Raw genomic sequence first — 19,270 nt, forward strand, 5'->3', positions numbered from 1 at the left:
CTTGGCACGGGACACTTAGTCCTCAAGTGATAATATCCTGCTGATTGTATTGAAACCACAGGAAGCTACAGCGCAAGAGACACATCGCTGGAATTAGGGTTTATGTCCCAAAATCATGCTGTTCTTCTTAGGTTAAATAGCAAAAAAAAAATGTTGACAGATTCCCTTTACAGGGGTCGTGCAGCTAGAACAAAAAAAAAAAAAAAAAGAAAAGCTTTTTTTTTCCCCAAAAGTGCTCTGATTTCACGATATGAGAACCAGTACAAGGTCTAGCAGCTCTATCGCCTTCATTGGCCTATAACTAGTGAGGTGTATGAAGGGGGCTGGCTCATGTCAATAGCTGTCATAGAAGGGAGCTGGCTATTAGCCGCACGATAACACAACATTTAAGTAGAAAAGAAATCCAAATAATTTATTGAACATCTTGCGCATTACATCAGCATACAATAACATGATGGACTTCAAGTGATGTGAAGAAAGTCTTCAAACACTCCGTATGGATCAATCCTGGAAAGAAAAATTATATAAATCAGAAGCATAAACACCAATAATCTAAGGGATTTTTGTGTACTCACAGTAAAATCCTTTTCTTTGAGCCAGTCATTGGGGGACACACGGTCCTGTCCTTAATTGAGGCACTATGTGCGTAATTAAATTAAATCCTGATTTATGATATTAAAATAATCAGGGCTATAAAAAGGCAGGATTTCTTATTGATAAATGCAGTTTTAATGACTGATACTGTTCTCAGATTTAAAGGGACTCTGTCACCTGAATTTGGCGGGACTGGTTTTCGGTCATATGGGCGGAGTTTTCGGGTGTTTGATTCACCCTTTCCTTACCCGCTGGCTGCATGCTGGCCGCAATATTGGATTGAAGTTCATTCTCTGTCCTCCGTAGTACACGCCTGCGCAAGGCAAGATTGCCTGCGGCCAGCATGCAGCCAGCGGGTAAGGAAAGGGTGAATCAAACACCTGAAAACTCTGTCCATATGATCGAAAACCGGTCCCGCCAAATTCAGGTGACAGGTTCCCTTTAAGCTATGTTCACACATTGCGTTTTATGCAAATTTTAAGCTGCGTTTTTCAGTACCAGCAAAAGCTATGAGTTTTCAGAAATCCCATGCACACACCCTGTTTTTTTTTTCCTGACCGGTTTCTAAGGGTATGTGCACACGATGCAGATTTAGTGCAGAACTGCAGCAGATTTTTCTGCAGCAGAAACGCTGCAGAACTGCACTGTGATCACAGTACAATGTAAATCAATGTGAAAAAAAAAAAGCTGTGCACATGGTGCAGAAAAATCTGCGCAGAAACGCTGCAGATTTCAAAGAAGTGCCTGTCACTTCTTTTGTGCAGTTCTGCAGCATTTCTGCACCCCTCCATAATAGAAATCTGCAGGTGCGTTTTTTATGCGTTTTTTATGCGTTTTTTGTGCAGATTTGTGCTCAAAAAACGCATCAAAAATGCATCAAAAACGCACCTGCAGATTCTGCCAGGAGATGCAGATTTAGTGCAGAACTGCAGCAGATTTTTCTGCACCAAATCTGCATCGTGTGCACACAGCCTAAAACTGCTGTGTTTTTTGCAAACTGCAGCATGTCACTTTATTCAGCATTGTTTCACCGTATTTGCAGCATTTTTTCACCCAGAGGAAACAATGGGTAAGTGCAAAAAGTGCAACAAAAACGCAGGTACCAGCTTTTGCTGCTTTTTGGGTGCAAAAACCTAAGAAGGTTAAAATAAGGCTTTTTGTTTGGCCCACTAAACTATATCAACATGCAACAAAACACACAGTAACAAAAACGCAGCAAAACCTGCTTTTTGTAAGCAGCTTCTTTACTAATGAGAGGTTTTGAACAAAGATCAAAACAAATATAAAAGAATACCAAGGCCGAGAAGGGCAATAGCCCTGCTCCCTGAGTAAATGCATATATGCAGCCAGATATAATAGATAGTGTACTACTCCCAAAATATATCAAATACTAGAGAACATGGAGTACAATAAACACCAACTGAATGAAAAGATAAAAAAAACATTTTATTAATACACTTAAAATTATCAACAATAACAGCCAAATCAAAAGGCAGAACACAAATGAGAGGACGAATACAAGGAACCTGCTAGCACAGCAGGAGATAAAGACCAATAGTGCAAATATAGATGGGTGGATAGAGCAAATCCTAAAATGAGGGTATAGGGGGATGGTAAAATCCTGGTAGATAGACAGTATAGGTTCTACACGTAGATCCCTATGAACGCTGCCACAGAGGGCAAATCCCCACTACCCCTAGATGTCCCAATAGAAGGCTATCACTCACCCATAGTAGACAATGTCGGTAAGGTCCTCCTGCTGCGACCCCTTGACGCACCTTTCGCGTAAGTGCTTCTTCAAGAAGGGAAGTCACCCAGAGGAAACAATGGGTAAGTGCAAAAAGTGCAGCAAAAAACGCAGGTACCGGCTTTTGCTGCTTTTTGGGTGCAAAAACCTAAGAAGGTTAAAATAAGGCTTTTTGTTTGGCCCACTAAACTATATCAACATGCAATAAAACACACAGTAACAAAAACGCAGCAAAACCTGCTTTTTGTAAGCAGCTTCTTTATTAATGAGAGGTTTTTCCTGTGGAAAAAAAACCCAACGTGTGAACATAACCTTATAAAGGAAATAATCCTAGGTGGATAGCATATTCTAATTGTTTTTAATAAGATTAGTATTACAAAAAAAATCCTGATGCATGGTATTGGAGGGGTGTCATGTATACGGGCTTAGGCTATGTTCACACTTTGCGGATTTTGCTGCGGATCCGCAGCGGATTTGACTGCTGCGGATCCGCAGCAGTTTCCCATAAGTTTACAGTCCAATGTAAACTTATGGGAAACAAAAAACGCTGTGCACATGCTGCAGAAAAATCCGCGCGGAAACGCTGCGGTTTACATTCCGCAGCATGTCATTTCTTTTCTGCGGATTTTCACCTGCTCCAATAGGAAACTGCAGATGAAAATCCGCAGAAGAAACCTCAGTAAAAACCGCGATAAATCCGCAGTAAAAACCGCAACGGGTTTTCACTGCGGATTTTGGAATTCTGCTGCGGAAAAATCCGCAGTGGAATCCGCAAATTGTGAACATAGCCTTATACTGGCGTGATAGTTTTTAAACACACTTTCTATCGCTATGATAACTTTATTTTTCACGAACATGTGACCTATATGTGACGTCATGGAAGGTCCTTGTGGCATATATATGAATCTCATACTCACAATGATTATTATTGGTGGATGTTCATCTACACTTATCTTGATGATCCCTATTGGTGAATATACTATATCGGACGGCACCTGACATCCCCCCCCCCCTTTTTTTTTTTTTAAATGAGGCTCCATTTGCAGGCACATGTACAAAGGAGGAGTTGATTAGCTGTATCTACTATAAATAATCTGAATACCCAAGTACTATATCACCCCTTGACAAAGCTAGATGGGAAACGCGTATCCGATGCGAAACGCGCGTCGGGTGCGGTTCCTTATGGACTGGTGAGATTTTACATTATATGCCACACTGTGCCTAACTTCATATTCCATACTCGTGGATCTGTCTTGTCTGTTATTTTTTTGACAATCAATTTTAGTGTATTCTGATATTTACTATGATGCTTTTACTACATTTACATACGAGGTTGTATATACCTTGCATTTATTATCTTTTGTACTGTAGCCCCATCTTACTATGTACCCTGAATGGCATTCCTTATGGTATATTATCTCTCATCAGCCTAGAGTCTTGTATGATTGTTCCTATTTTTAATGATTGTTAAAATAAAATGTATATTTTTAATATATATTCTGCCTTGCACTTTTCTCCATCGGTTTTTCGAATAATATTGGTAGTTGTATTATTGGTGGGCCGATGCTAACGTCTTTAAATTATGGTTTCAGCCCTGATATAATATAGGCAGTGAACTAAAGACTATTCAGCTAATCTACTTATTTTCACCCAACAATTGCTGTCCACGCCTCTCTAATTATATAACTTTACCTATATGATATGTAACATAGTAACATGTGTACAGCACAATAAGAAAACGAATATTATTAAACATAATTAGAATATGCTCTCCACTTAGGAGAATTTCCTTTATAAATCCGAGAACAGCAGTAGACATTATAACTGCATATATCAATAAGGAAATCCTGCCTTTTTATAGCCCTGATTGTCTTAAGATCATAAATCAGGACCTTTCATTACACAATTAGAACCTCAATTAGGGGAATATCTCATGTCTATTAATATTTATGTGTTGAGAGAAAATTTTAATTCTTTTTTTTTTGCACATTGTTTTAGGATTTTGAGACTTAAACGCACTAATAAAAGTTATATTTTATGTAACATTACTCCAATTGGAATAGTCAGTAAGTGTTATGTTACTAAGCAGGTGTGGACATTAAATGCAGAATATTACCTACATGTCCTAACAAGAGATTTGACAGATGACCTTCGAGGCCTCCACTTTTGTTCGTACTCAATAGGCAATTGTGGCGGTCGAACATCCGTGAGACATGCAGCCGTGGGGACTCGGACATATTATTCGAGCACGCCAAACACCCTCGATTAGCACCCGAGCATGCTCAGATGACACCTTATCCCAGCACATTCGCTCATCACTAGATAGTAGGCCAGTGTAACCAAACAAGACTCACTTTAGCTTCCTCCTCTCAGACTTTGGGGGCGCCATTCTGGATAAAATGATCTGACATTTCTTTCAGGGCTCTGTACCGATGGGAAATACTATTCTTCACTTCTTTTGGAAGCTCCGCGTACCTGTACAGGAAGATTTATAATGGCAGGTGAACCACAGTATGAAAGCTTATACCTGAGAGATCAACACCACCACAGCATTGTAGAGGAAAGGATTCTGGTAACAGAGAAATCTGGTGCAAGCAAATGAATAAAAAAATAGTATTAAAAGAAATCTGTCAGCAAGTTTTTGCCATTTAATTGGACAGCAGCATGATGTAGGGGCAGATACCCTGATTCCAGCTATGTATTCCTTAATTTTCTGGGTGCAGCAGCTGTGATACAATCGCTGTTTTATCTGCTGCGGATCTAGCAGAGCTCTGAATGCTGAGCTCTGTATAACTCCGCCCACACCACTGATTGGCTGCTCTGTGTACACTGTATATTAACCACAAGCTGCTAATCAGTGGTGGGGATGGGTTTGGACCAGGAGGCACAAGACACCTAGTCCTCTAGTTAGAATCTCCGGCTGAAAAAACACTGATTTTATTGAAAACGCAACACAGCCTAGTAAGTGACACATCCCTGGAATCAGGGTCTCTGGTCCTATGTTATGATGCTCTCAGATTACAGAGCAAAACCTGCTGACAGATTCCCATTAAAAATGAAATGGAATGAAGCACTAATATTTAAACAGAATGAACGAAGCATATAGTTATTAGTTTCCGACACATGCGTTCCCGTCATATTGTAAATCATACAAGTAATGGGTTGATGGACACAATTGTGCAATTATGTGAAAAACCTTCCTATAAAAGGCTATAATCAACTTTTGGGAAGGGAACCCGTGAACCTGCAGCACCATTATAAGATCTGGCATGTGTAGGAATAGGAGGTAGAATTGGTGCAAATCGATTCAGAGACCCGGGCCATCGGCCGCATCACTAATCCGTGTCCACGGATGAAGCCCCCCCGAGACCGCTGCTTACATGGCGAGATCCGCGGGTCTACTTAGGATTAGCCCACTTGGAATGGGGTCATCATCGTGACGTGGCGCCCGCCATGGTCCACCAGACCGATTAATCAAAAGAAGAGCCACGGATGTCGTCCTGTAAGAGGCAGCAACAGATTACGTGGCTGATGGATCGGGCTCTGGGAATCGCACCAATTCCATTAGTCGCCCGGCCGCACCTGACAATTCCACATAGAAGTGAACGTTTGGTTCAGTGAAAAGTATATTGAGATATTTGCTGATGTTTAAGCCTCTCTTACCCCTGTGGTTTTTGGGCAATGTCTTCCATATACTGATGTAAATTACTGAGCACAAGACACAAGTGTGAATAAGCCTCATCCTGGGGGCTTGCAAGAAACTGCAGGAGGCGTAATAAGACAGTGCCATCTTGTGGCCATGCTACATACTGCATTCATTAATGTAAAACTAGACACATTACAAGGTCAAACCATTCTTATAGGGGTAAAGATATCACCTATCCACCTATAGCTTATAAATCGGTGGGGGGGGGCAGCTGCGGAGACCCCAAAGCAATCACCAGAAGAGGGCACTTTTGTCCTGTCTGAATGGATTGGTTCAATGGTCAAACAACTCCGTCAGTTCCATGAATAAATGGATCGGTGGTAGGGAATGCAGACTGCTGGGACAAAACCTGGGGTTTTGCACTTACTCTAAAATGCCTTCCTCATTAAATACATTGGAGGATACAGCACCGCGGGTATAAACTCTGCCACTATGAGGTTGTTACTAGGTAGTAAAAAAGTGTTGGCCGCACCCTCTCATCTACAAAGAGTTCTCCCCGTGTTTGCGTGGGTTTCCTCCAGGTTCTCCGGTTTCCTCCCATGCTCCACAGATATAGTGATAACGAGGTCTGTAAAGCGCTGTGGAAATCAATGGCGCTATTCAAGCGAGTAAAATAAATAAAAAAAAAATAAATAAATCTGTGTTCCCCAATGTATTTACCAAGAAATGGATTTAAACGCAAGTACAAAAATCTAATGTTCTCCTTATGAGCAGTGGGGGATGGGGAGCACAGAACAATGGGACGTCCTAGAGCAGCCCCAGCAATGCCAACATCAAACCCCAGGACCGTCTGGCACGCAGAGGATAGCAACATCTGACAACCTGGACTCCGCAGAGGCCATGAGGAGCGTGACGAAGGTGCGTACCAAGGTCTAGGTGGCAGCTGAAGGATTGGCGCTAATGCCGGACCATCCAACAAGCCACAGCAGATCTTGTGGAAAGAGCAGAAATGTCAAAGTGAGCAGCACAAGACATAGAAATGAGGCAAAAAAAAACACCCAAAAACAGGAGTAGATCTAATGCAGCATGCGTTTGCCTCCTAGGGATGAAACAAAGCTGCCTGGTGTCTGGGGCGAGCTTATGGCCCAACAGATGGAAAGAAAACCCAAAACAATAAAAACACACTTTTTCTAGGCCTATACCCACGGTGCAGCGTCAGCCTCCTAGTGGCAGGTCCTATACCCACGGTGCAGCGTCAGCCTCCTAGTGGCAGGGTCTATACCCACGGTGCAGCGTCAGCCTCCTAGTGGCAGGTCCTATACCCACGGTGCAGCGTCAGCCTCCTAGTGGCAGGGTCTATACCCACGGTGCAGCGTCAGCCTCCTAGTGGCAGGGTCTATTCCCATGGTGCAGCGTCAGCCTCCTAGTGGCAGGGTCTATTCCCATGGTGCAGCGTCAGCCTCCTAGTGGCAGGGTCTATTCCCATGGTGCAGCATCAGCCTCCTAGTGGCAGGGTCTATTCCCATGGTGCAGCGTCAGCCTCCTAGTGGCAGGGCCTATTCCCATGGTGCAGCGTCAGCCTCCTAGTGGCACGGCCTATACCCACGGTGCAGCGTCAGCCTCCTAGTGGCAGGGCCTATTCCCATGGTGCAGCGTCAGCCTCCTAGTGGCACGGCCTATACCCACGGTGCAGCGTCAGCCTCCTAGTGGCAGGGCCTATACCCACGGTGCAGCGTCAGCCTCCTAGTGGCAGGTCCTATACCCATGGTGCAGCGTCAGCCTCCTAGTGGCAGGGCCTATACCCACGGTGCAGCGTCAGCCTCCTAGTGGCAGGGCCTATACCCAAGGTGCAGCGTCAGCCTCCTAGTGGCAGGGCCTATACCCACGGTGCAGCGTCAGCCTCCTAGTGGCAGGGCCTATACCCACGGTGCAGCATCAGCCTCCTAGTGGCAGGGTCTATTCCCATGGTGCAGCGTCAGCCTCCTAGTGGCAGGGTCTATTCCCATGGTGCAGTGTCAGCCTCCTATTGGCCGCGTCTATACTGTGGTGAAGCGTCCTATAATGTTATTAATTAAAAAGTGCCCCATTCTGTTGGTTGTGGGGTCTCAGCCACCAGATCCCCCACTGTTCCGGAAGCTCTCTCTTATCTTGATGACAGGAGACAACTTCTTGTTCCCAGATTACCCTCCAAAAGGTCAAACTAGATTTAAATTGGTCCAATGAGGATCAGTCTATTTTATGCATGCTCGTTACAAAAGCTAGTGAAATAAATGAACGCCAGGGGCCCATCATCAGTAAGGAAGATCTCACACAATTCTGGTTGGCAGATGCCAGAGAACGCTGCAGCACAAAGTCACTGTGCCAACAATATAGAGGAATAATTGTGTAGAGCTCGGTCCCTGACCCGTGGATGTGTGTCCCATGGGATTCCAGAGAAGTAATGCATATAGATCAGGTGGAGAAGGAAATGTCCGATAGAGACAGTGACCCTCACCTGATGTCCGGCATTATGGAGATATAGACTGAGAACGTTGGATGTTCCGTGTCAGATTGTGAAGGGTCTCGTGGACGAGTAGCGCCACCGCTGTCTGACAGCTCCTTACCTCTAACTGTTACCAACAAAAAAGAAAACGCTGCAAACTAATGAGGGGTTCGGAACCTACTTACGTTTGTTCATAGCCATCAGGCTGGAAACATGGATCCCACCCAAAGTCACGAGGTCCTCGTGGAGACACTATTTGACCCTGAAATGCCAATAAACCATCAAAAGGAATAAATAATATGTGTTTGCAAATAAAAACATTACAAATAGTCAAAAAGAGAAGAAACAAAGAAACGGGGGGGGGGGGGGGGGTTGTTCCTTTATGTGCTTAGTGCCGGTTATACATACCAGTGTTTTCCCCCTGAACAGCAGTACGGGGTCTTCCGGGTTTCCAGTGCTATAAGCAAATGTGCAGAGGGCAAATGCAGATTTATCCTCAAATCCGGCCAACATTCGATGCAAGCCTGAAAGTAGAATGAAGCCCAAGGACACATTAAACCCCAGTTTTGTGCGCCAGTCTTAATGGATGTGGTGCATCTTACACCAGCGCTCCCTTCATTAAGAAATCTGCACCTCTTTAGTAAACTTGGGACACCTTTTAACTTGAAATGTTACTCCAGTATCTTTCTGTTGTAGTTCAGGCTGCTTTTGGCATAAATGGATGTCTGTCATGCCTGGTCCAGCCTGAACGCGCCATAAAAAGGCCAAAAAAAAAAACAAAATTCTGGCAAATACCACTTATTGCATTAATCAGTAAGACTTTACTTTCCTGCAGCTTTGTGTCCAACACACATTTCTCCATGATAGACAAAAGTAGCTACCCCATACAATGGATGTGAAGCCTGCTTTAAAGGGGTTGTCTGGGATTAGATCTAGAAAAATATGGTGTCACAATACCGGTGGATCACCGATGAAATCTAATGGCCAGTAGGACATGAGCAGGGAACAATCAAGTAGATAAATGGTCTCAGGAGTGGTAGCGTAAAATGAGAGATGCAGGAGAAGGAACAGCCTGAAGACAACCGATCGCAGGAGCTGGACACAATATTCAAGCAGTACCTTAAGACCCCCGTACACATCAGGTGATACTGAGCCAATCCATATTTCATCACGACTGGCCAACCATCTAATGTGTTTGGGAACCTCCCGACTATCCCTGACAGACTAAGATGTCAGACAATGGTGGCTTTCTCACCTAACCCCACTGAAGACACAGGAATGCTCAGCCGTATTGTGTTCTCATGTGTATGGGGAGTTAGGAGAGATAGCCGCTTGCAGAAGCAACGTTTGGCAGATACCCATCTGGTCTGCATGACCCACTCTAGAGTTCTATGTAGTGTGAAGCAAGCCCAAACAGGAAGAACCTTGATTTACATAGAAACAGTACTGGAGATCTTGATTAAAGAGGTATTCTTAAGTTTAGAAATTATCCCCTATCCACAGGATAGGGCATAACTTACCGATTACTGGAAATCCAACTGCTGGGACCCCCACCGATCCGGAGAACCAGAGGTCTGAAGAGTCCAGTGTGAATGGAGCGGAGGTTGATCGTGTGCACTGTGGTTCCATTCATTCTTACGGTCATGCCGATGACCTGCTAAGTGTAACGTTCGGTAATCTTCAGTGGTCCCATTGAGAATGAATGCATTGACAGTGCGCATGAGCGACCATTGCTCCAGTTACACAGGGCTCTTTAGAGCACCAGTTCTCAGGACTGATGAGTGTCGTAGTGGTCGGACCCAAAGCAGTCGAAAAGTTATTCCCCATCTCGTGGCTACAGGATAACTTCCAAACTTTGGAATACCCTTTATGGACAAGTTCAAAGGCAAAAATCGCAGCCTCCAGGGGGTAAGGAGTGAAAGTGCAGCATGAATCCTCACAATATAAAGCAGCAGCTGCTAGTGGTCAATCAGCAGAATCCTTCCACAGCGGTCCACAAGTGCTGCGTGCTACCATAGCTCAGCCCCACATAGTTCAGTAAAGCTGAGGTGCAGTACCGGACACAATCCAAGGACAGTTTTTCACGCAGGAGAAAGCCACCATGTTTTTTTCTAATCTTTTAGAAGCTCTTATATGAGAGTAAGTTTACAGAAAACATACCTTCAGGTTTCAACTTCTCAAGAAACCATTTTCTACAAAACAAAATTGGCCTTCCATTATTATATAGAGATATACGTATGGTCAACAAAAAGGGGTAAAGTACAAGAAACATGTTCTACTTCGAAGCAATCTCCGAAGATGCAAGACCACCGGACTAGTAGCGTAGCTCCGTCCCCCTCACATGGATGGGCTAGGCTGTGGTGGTCTTACCTGGTGCACACACGTGTCAGGTGCTGCAGGCTCCCCGGGATCAGTCACCAAGTTTTTACCCAAAAGTATTTTCAGTAAATGGCAGATTGCAGTACGAGGAGCTCCTGTAAGGAGTCTAACATCCAGCACATACATGGGAAGTGCAGAGAGCATAGAAGTGATTCTTAGACTTACACATAGGGGCCGGGAAGACCACCCAGAGCGTTGAAACATAAACACGTGTCTTCAACGATGACTGGACCTTGGATCTGAAATCAGAAAGTACATAATAGCCTCGATCTATTGCGTGCGTATGTCATTCCGAGAGAGATTCCTTCTAGAAGAGGTTAATGGAATGGAGAGGAAGGTCCAATACACGGCACATAATGGAGTGTCCTGCGTGTGTCGTTTAACACCATGTCGGTACATAAGGTTCTACTTAAAGGGAACCTGTCACCACGAAGTAGAGAAGGAGGACGGCATCGCAAGAAAAGAAGAGGCACCGGACCAAGACCAGTGACGCCCATTGGACCGGACCACCCCGCAGGTGAGTATAATAGAAGCTCTTTTGTTTGCCCTGCAGGGCAAATTGGTGTATATATATACCGTATGTGTATATATATATATATATATATATATATATATATATATATATATATATATATATATATATATATATATATATATATATATATATATATTAGTGGATGTTCCCCAAAATCACATGTTTAGTGTAACTTGGCACGCCCGGTCAGTGCGGCTTGGCACGCCCGGTCAGTGCTGCTTGGCACGACGCCCGGTCAGTGTAGTTTGCCATACCTGCTTTGCGGCCTCTTTACACTTTTGAATTGAAATTTCATCAGATTCTCCTTGGTATTCAGGCACTAAAGATGGAAAAGAAAACAAACATTGATAAGTTACAAAATAAACAGCAGAAAGCACTGCCATCTTTCATATTTGAAATTGTTTAGTCTTTTTACTGTGTTCATGCACAAATAAAGTGTTAAAGAATAACTAAACCACTGGTACTTTTTTATCCTCTTAATTGCAATCACACCAGTGGCTATGCAGGTCCTGAACCCCTCCCCCCCCCATCAATAACAACCCCCCCAATAAAAAGTGCAGAGCTCAGGGGTGCACGCAAAGCAAAGGAGCGTAGATTTTAGATTGAATCCATCCTGTCCCATGAGTTGTGCACTTATAGGGGATTTTTGAGTGATCAGTGGGGGACTCAGAACCTGGACCCCACAAAGACCACAAGACTGTTTTTCCATTTCCAGAGGCGCACAAGATTTAATTTTTTGACCAACTGAGCTATATGAGGACTTATTTTTTGTGCAACAAGCTGTATCTTTCACTAGTGCCATTTTTGGGTACATATGACTTTTAATCACTTTTAGCTCATTTTTTGGTAGGATAAATGAACCAAATGCAGGAATTCTGGCATGGTTTTTTTAGTATATGGCCAGGTGGCATAGCATGCTATCAACATCTAGCAATGGCACAGCGAAGGCGGGTGAGGTCTGACAGAGGGAGCGCTATTACATGGAAACCCATCACCAGATTCATGTTGTTCAAAAAATAGGTAGTAGGAATCAGAGCCTGGATGGACGATTGCAGCCAGGTAGGTTTTCCTCTGAAATGACCCTACGTTTCAGAGAAAATGTACTTTAAAGATCCGGGCAAGGACCATAGCCGGACACCAGTCTTGTTCGTCTGGCCGGGGCCAGCTTCTCCCAGTGCGGCTGCCAGTGATTGACAGGTTTCTCCCATAGCAAACACCTACAGTGACTCAGAGAAAGCCAGCAGTGTTGGACTAGTTTGATCTCTGGTTCTTGGACAAAGCATACCTGGAGGCAATCATGCACCCTGGCTATGATACATGCTGCCTGCGGTTTGGGCAGTGTGAAACAAGCGACAGGTTCCCTTTAACGACAGCAAGAAGTTTGAAGGGTTGTTCAGCTTTAGGCTGCAAACATTGAGCACATGGCGGATTCTCCGGCACCGGACAGTCATGTGACTGCAAGTAAGTGATCTGCATAATCACGGCCACATTCAGACTAGACTGTATCTGGCTTTGCTCAATTCACTTGCATTGAGTTAGGACGCGCACATCTAGTCGGCATTTGACCGCATGTTTGCAAATCACATACGGCACTGGAGAAACGCGCAGTATGCATGCTGACGATTCACAAGTCTGCAGTCGCTCCATGTAGCCATAGACCAGACAACTCCTTTAACTGCAGGGGTTAGTCCTAGCTTCAGTCCCAGCAGATATAGCGGAAACTTAGCTGCCTATGACAGTCAGCGCTCACGAGTGTAACTCCTGTACCCCGGCCATGCTTGCATACGGGAACTTGTTAAAGTCGCACATAAGCCTGATCTTATTGCCGATCCTAACACAGGGACTGATTCATTAACACTGGCATTTATGTAGCCAGGTATGAAGAAAAGCCGCCTGGGATCAGATTTGCATACCGTAAATTCATTAATGAACGTGCCCCTTTGTGAATTTGGCTGCCATACACAGAATCAGAAATCTACAGCATTCCTGGTACTTTCAATAGTATTTCTTGGCTTGTCAGCTCAGGAGGCAGCGGACACAGCCTGCAGGCACCGGGTACCGTGCAAGATGGTTCCTGGGATTTGCATTATATGGAGAAAAACCAGGAGGTGGCGTAATAGGAATCTCTAGAACACTTACAGTCAATCTTCTTAGCTATAAGTTTACAGGGAAATTTATCTCCGAGAATCTGAATGACCTGTGGAAACAGAAACAACTCGTAAACTAGAAGTTACCTGGTTGGGTTCCTACATACAAAAAAAGAATCCGCTTAGGTAGCATTTACATCAATAAAGCCCAAAGTAAGTCCGGGGCCTCCAAATAGCAGCAGTTCCCAAGTACTTAAAGGGAACCTGTCACCCCCAAAATGGAAGGTGAGCTAAGCCCACCGGCATCAGGGGCTTATCTACAGTATTCTGTAATGTTGTAGATAAGCCCCCGATGTATCCTGAAAGATGAGAAAAAGAGGTTAGATTATACTCACCCAGGGGCGGTCCCGCTGCAGTCCGATCCGATGGTCGTCGCGGTCCGGGGCCTCCCATCTTCTTACAATGACGTCCTCTTCTTGTATTCACGCTGCGGCTCCGGCGCAGGCGTACTTTGTCTGTTGAGGGCAGAGCAAAGTACTGCAGTACTTCCCCGGATAGGACCGCGGCACCCATCGGATCGGACCGCCCCTGGGTGAGTATAATCTAACCTCTTTTTCTCATCTTTCAGGATACATTGGGGGCTTATCTACAGCATTGCAGAATACTGTAGATAAGCCCCTGATGCCGGTGGGCTTAGCTCATCTTCGATTTTGGGAGTGACAGGTTCCCTTTAAGCCCCTTTCCATCCTCCCAAGTGACCACTGCTGCGTTATACGGGGGCAGATATGACTCTGCAGCGTACATGGCTGCACTCCAGCTAAAAATGGGCCACCTCTCTGAAAAAGTCACGTTATATCCTGGATGTTCAAGGGTTTATGGGTGGCTTAGTAACAACTTCCTAAACCTTGTGTGGCATCGTGGGCGAAGTTGTGCACATGGTGTCTAAGTATATAAGTGGGCAGTAGTCTGCGGGCAGCAGTGTCGGACTTGTGCACATGGTATCTAAGTGTATAAATGGGCATTGTTTTTTTGGTTTTGCTTTTATGGTGTTCATTGTGCGGTAAAAATGACCTGGCACCGATTTCCCGCGTCAGCCCTATACCACCGATATCAAACATGCAGCGATTTTTTTTTCTATGTAAACGATGAAAACAAAAATCTAAATGTTGTAAAAACGACGACACTGTGTCACCACTTTCCGAGACCTGACATTTTATTGATGGGCCGAGTGAGGGTTTGTTCTTGATGTTTTTATTGATAACAATAGTGTGAACATAAGATGCTTTGATTTCTTATTGTTACATATTTTTAGGGAGATGAAGTGACCCAAAAAAACCCAAACGCACAATTCTAGAATTTAGATTTTTTTTTTGTCGCAGGGGATTGATGGCAACTGGCGTACATTGCATTGAAACACCGCTGTCCGACATTGCCAGCGGTATTTAAATGGTTACACATGGGACTCTGGCCGTGGCGCTGGCTACGTAATACAGCCGGTATCTGCTGTGTGCGGAGGGAACTCGGCTCTTGAGCCACCAGCCACAACTGCAGACCTCTTCCCGGGATGTTAATTCACATCCTAAGATGTAAAGGCCGAATATGACACACTTGGGAGTCACACAGAGAAGACATGGATCCTTTTTTTAACACCTATTTGTGTATGGATGATGACCCTCTATGGGTCAATGTAAAGTCCGATAAAAAAAACAGATGTGTGACTGCAGCAGGCCGACTAGACGTGAGCGGCCTCGCTCAATACAAGAGATTGTCTAGTTGGACTGTGACCAGAAGTTTGCCCATCGCATATTTGCAGTGACATGACCGCTCGCTTGTTCATGCGGTCAGTACCGGAGAATCCTGACAGCAGGCGGTGTGCGCACTGTGCGGATTCAGACGTCTGCAGTCACACAGCGATTGCAGACATTCAATAGAAGACTGGACAACCCCTTTAAGTGGATTAGAAGTTTTACCAGCAGTACAACTTATCGCCTATCCACAGTACAGCTGGGGGCTCCGCCACTGGGACCACCACCAGATAAGACTAAGGATGTCCCATGTCCCCCTTTGAATGGAGCGGTGTCAATCACACCCCGCCACACTTTTTAGGGTCTATAAGGTGCAAGCTCTCGGTTATCGCTTTCAGGTTGAAAAACTTATAAGTGAGTCCACCACCCAAATGCTGGACCCGGGACAGCCCTGCTAGTGCTTGGTGGGGTCTCAGGGGTGCAGCCCCCAGCGATCAGTAACCTAGCATGACAAGCTCAGACCCTTTAACCACCCCGATCAGAAAGTGATCAGCAGCCCATGCCTTTCTAATAACAATAACCCTTTAAGAGTTTGAGGAAATCTTTCAAATTAGGAATTTAACTTCCTGCAGTAATTTCAAATGATTCAGCAAATCTACCAATGAGTGAGAAAAGCAGAGAGACCTAGAAAGCCCTGTACCTGGAAACAATCTGCTTCCATTCCCAGAAACAGCACCACTCTGACAGGGAGGTTGTGCCGGGTATTACACCCAGGCATCCTGCAGGCTACATCACCGTGTGTAATGATGGATATGGCTCCCTGCTCTGCACCCAGTGCTGAGCCCCAGTGTACACCACATACCTCCTCCAGCTTCTTGGCATTGCCCGTCACGAACACCACACTCCTGCCAGTCACAGCAGCCATCTCCACACTTCACATGGACAGCAGGCGAATGGCGGCCAGCCCCCTCCTGCTGCATCCCCGCCCCAAATCCACCAGCTCCAATAGCCCGGACTACCATGACCTGGAAGTGATTGTCACTGTGCAGACCCAGCGTGCCATGAGCGGAGCAGCCACTAGATGGCGCTGTGCACATGTAATAAGAAGTGTCCTGTGCTGTCCGCTCTTAGCTTCTGGCCACACATCCAGCTGTCAACTTAAAATAACGGAGAAAACACGGATAGAAAATGTAAAGCCAAATTTCCATTTTGATCCATCTATAAAAGGACACTTTGGTTTCCGTCTGTAATGGATCTGTTTAGTTCATTATTGCATTTGCATGTTTCTTGTTGAGGTTTTGGCATTTTGTGCCCTTCTTTTTGTTTGTAACCCATCCACCTTTCCAGTTGTGCCTTTTTTTAACCCCTTAATGACAGCCAATAAGTATTTTAACTGATCTCTCTCTCTCTCTCTCTCGCCATCACCAACGATCAGTGTCCATATCTGTTTTAACCCCTTAGATGCTGCTGTCAATAGTGACTACATCATTATAAATGGTTAACAGAGTGTGGGGGCTTCCTCTTTATCCCAATTGGTGCCCTCAGATCATGATTTTGTGGTCCTGATGTTTGCCGTGGCAATTCAAGGCCAAATAGCGGCCTTAGTCTGACGGCTGTTGTAACCTGTTCAGAAGTTACCAACATTTAGGTGGTAAAAATACACATTTTCATTTCTGTCATGCCACTTTGCATTAATTCCTGTAAAGCACCTGAAGGGTTAATAAACTACCTGACTGCAGTTTTCAATATGTCTAGGGGTGCTGTTTTTAAAATGGTATCACTTGTGGGGGTTTCCCAATATATGGGTCCACTAAAGTCACTTCAAATATGGATAAATCCCTAAAAAAAAAAAAAAAATTGTAAATTTCCTTGAGAAAATGAAAAATTGCTGCTACACTTTTAAACCTCCTAAAATTCTAAAAAAATAAAATAACATTTTACAAATGATGCTGATGTAAAGCCGACATGTGGGAAATGTTATTTATTAATGTTTTGCTGTGGTATGACCATCTGGATTAAAGGGATAATCAAAGTTTGAAAATTGCTATTTTTTTTACATTTTTCTCAAATTTCTGATATTTTTTATAAATAAACACAAAACATATTGACCTACATTTACCATTATCATAAAGTATAATGTGTCACGAAAAAACATTCTGAAAATCACTGCGATTTGTCGAAGAGTTCCAGAGTTATTACCACATAAAGTGACATCGGTCAGTTTTTTAAAATTTGGCTCCGTCACTAAGGGGTTAAGTCTATTTTATGTGTTCACTTATTTTTTTATTGTTATTTCCCCATTGTGGACTGGATTTAGGGTTTTCAGATGGTTTCATCCGATTCACAGTTTACAACTTTTCAGAGTTGCCAAATTTGTCAGAAATGTTCTTTCTCCCCCTCGGTGGGATTCTATACTCACACCAGCATTTTTTGCAACGGTAACGAACAGAAAAAGAGCATTTTGGATTTTGCACAAAACTCATGAACCGTGTGTGCTATTCTGATGTGCGCGCCCTATTCCAGGGGTGGGCAATTAATTGTACTGTAAATCAATTGCTGATCTGCAGCGTTTCTGCACCTCAAAAAACACTGCGAATCCGCAACGTGTTGTGCACATACCATTAAAGGGGATTCCACTACTCGGACCACCCCATCTCAATCCGCCCCCCCAGTAAATAACACATCTCTAGTGGGCCCGATTCCAGCGGTGTCGGCACTGGGACTCCCTTGACGTTATGTCATGCAATCCCTGTGGCCAATCAGTGCTGGCTTCACACTCTGCACCTTCGGATACATCTCATACATCTGGAGGAAGGGAGCGCTGCGGCTTCGTATGCGATTCGTCCGCAGGTGATTGGCGGCAGGGATGGCGGTACATGTCACAGGAGAGCGAGTGCTGACATCACTGGAGGGGAGCTGAAGGCTCATTATTGTACAAAGGAGAAACATCCGGAATGGGAAATGGTTTTCCAACCACTTTAAATTTGTATAATAAAATATTGGAGTCTGTAACACAATTTGTGGAAAGGGTAGAAGCTCTTGTGACCATGATCTGTCCTGGTAGACGGGGATTTCTCCGGAGCGGGTGACAATATTTCTTCCCACATCTGGACGGCTGCGGCAGCTGATCCCGCCAGTAAGAGCACACTGGGAATGATGACGCCCCGGACCCCTCTTTCCTCCAGTATCTTACCCCGGTGATTGCCGCATTCGATCATTTACCAATGTGCTGATACCAGCGAGATGGCCGGGCTCTTCCGGCACTGTGCGGCCAGCTGGGAAGGATTATTCTCATCATCATCATGGATGCATACAATTGTGAGCAGTTTACTTGGTATTCTTATTCTGCTCTTAAGAATGGAGGAATTTTATGTTATTGTGTACTGCTTGTTGCCTAGGTTACCGACCACTTCTGCAGTCTATCAATGGGGGCAGATCTCCATGGTAACGAGAGCTTCCAACAGAGGGTTGGCCTCAGGGTCACTGGAGCGCACAGTGAGCTCCCGATTTACCCTTTTCTCTGCCCCTGCAGATACAATGTGTCCCCATAGAGCAGCCAGCTTCTGCCCGCCACCTCAGTGCGATGGAGCATCATGGGGGCAAATGGACAATGAAGGGGTCACTTCAGGGTGGACATATCATTGGTACAAGCTGTGCAGCCACACAGGGGCCCCAGAGGTAAAGGGGCCCATTTCCTCCTCCAAAGCAGGTGAAATTTAGCATTTTTAGGAGATCTTGGGCTGCACAGGGCCCATATATTGCTCTTCTGTGGGGCCCTCTTCTGTGTCCAATGATTTGCCCATGTGGGTACATGTGGTCGGCACAACTGTCATGGCTGCCATGTTACACACTCCTTTAGTGCCATGGTGATGGCCGCCGACCACTGCAGCCGACCACTGCCGGTCACACACGATGCTCCCACCACGCACAACATAGACAGTACACACGAGGAGACTGGACCCAGCCACAGTCCCGCCCCCCGTCCAATGAACAGGCGCGCCGACAAGTTACTGGCCAATCAGGACACGAGCCTACGCTCAGGCCTTTTGCTCGGT

At 45.0% G+C, this 19,270-nt stretch overlaps 1 protein-coding gene across 1 annotated transcript; it reads right to left on the reverse strand.

Annotated features, from left to right (window-relative positions):
• Positions 1–391: 391 nt before the first annotated feature.
• Positions 392–16,216, reverse strand: ITPA (inosine triphosphatase). Its single transcript, XM_069737487.1, has 9 exons — positions 16,078–16,216; positions 13,523–13,580; positions 11,638–11,702; positions 11,014–11,087; positions 10,630–10,661; positions 8,878–8,993; positions 8,655–8,731; positions 4,696–4,816; positions 392–507 (listed from the first exon to the last, which is right to left on the reverse strand). Exons 1-8 carry the CDS (start codon positions 16,138–16,140, stop codon positions 4,711–4,713), a joined length of 591 nt encoding a protein of 196 aa, XP_069593588.1. The 5' UTR covers positions 16,141–16,216; the 3' UTR covers positions 392–507; positions 4,696–4,710.
• Between the last annotated feature and the right edge of the window lie 3,054 nt (positions 16,217–19,270).

The sequence above is a fragment of the Ranitomeya imitator genome, chromosome 8, assembly GCF_032444005.1.
Source record: "Ranitomeya imitator isolate aRanImi1 chromosome 8, aRanImi1.pri, whole genome shotgun sequence".
Classification (NCBI taxonomy): domain Eukaryota; kingdom Metazoa; phylum Chordata; class Amphibia; order Anura; family Dendrobatidae; genus Ranitomeya; species Ranitomeya imitator.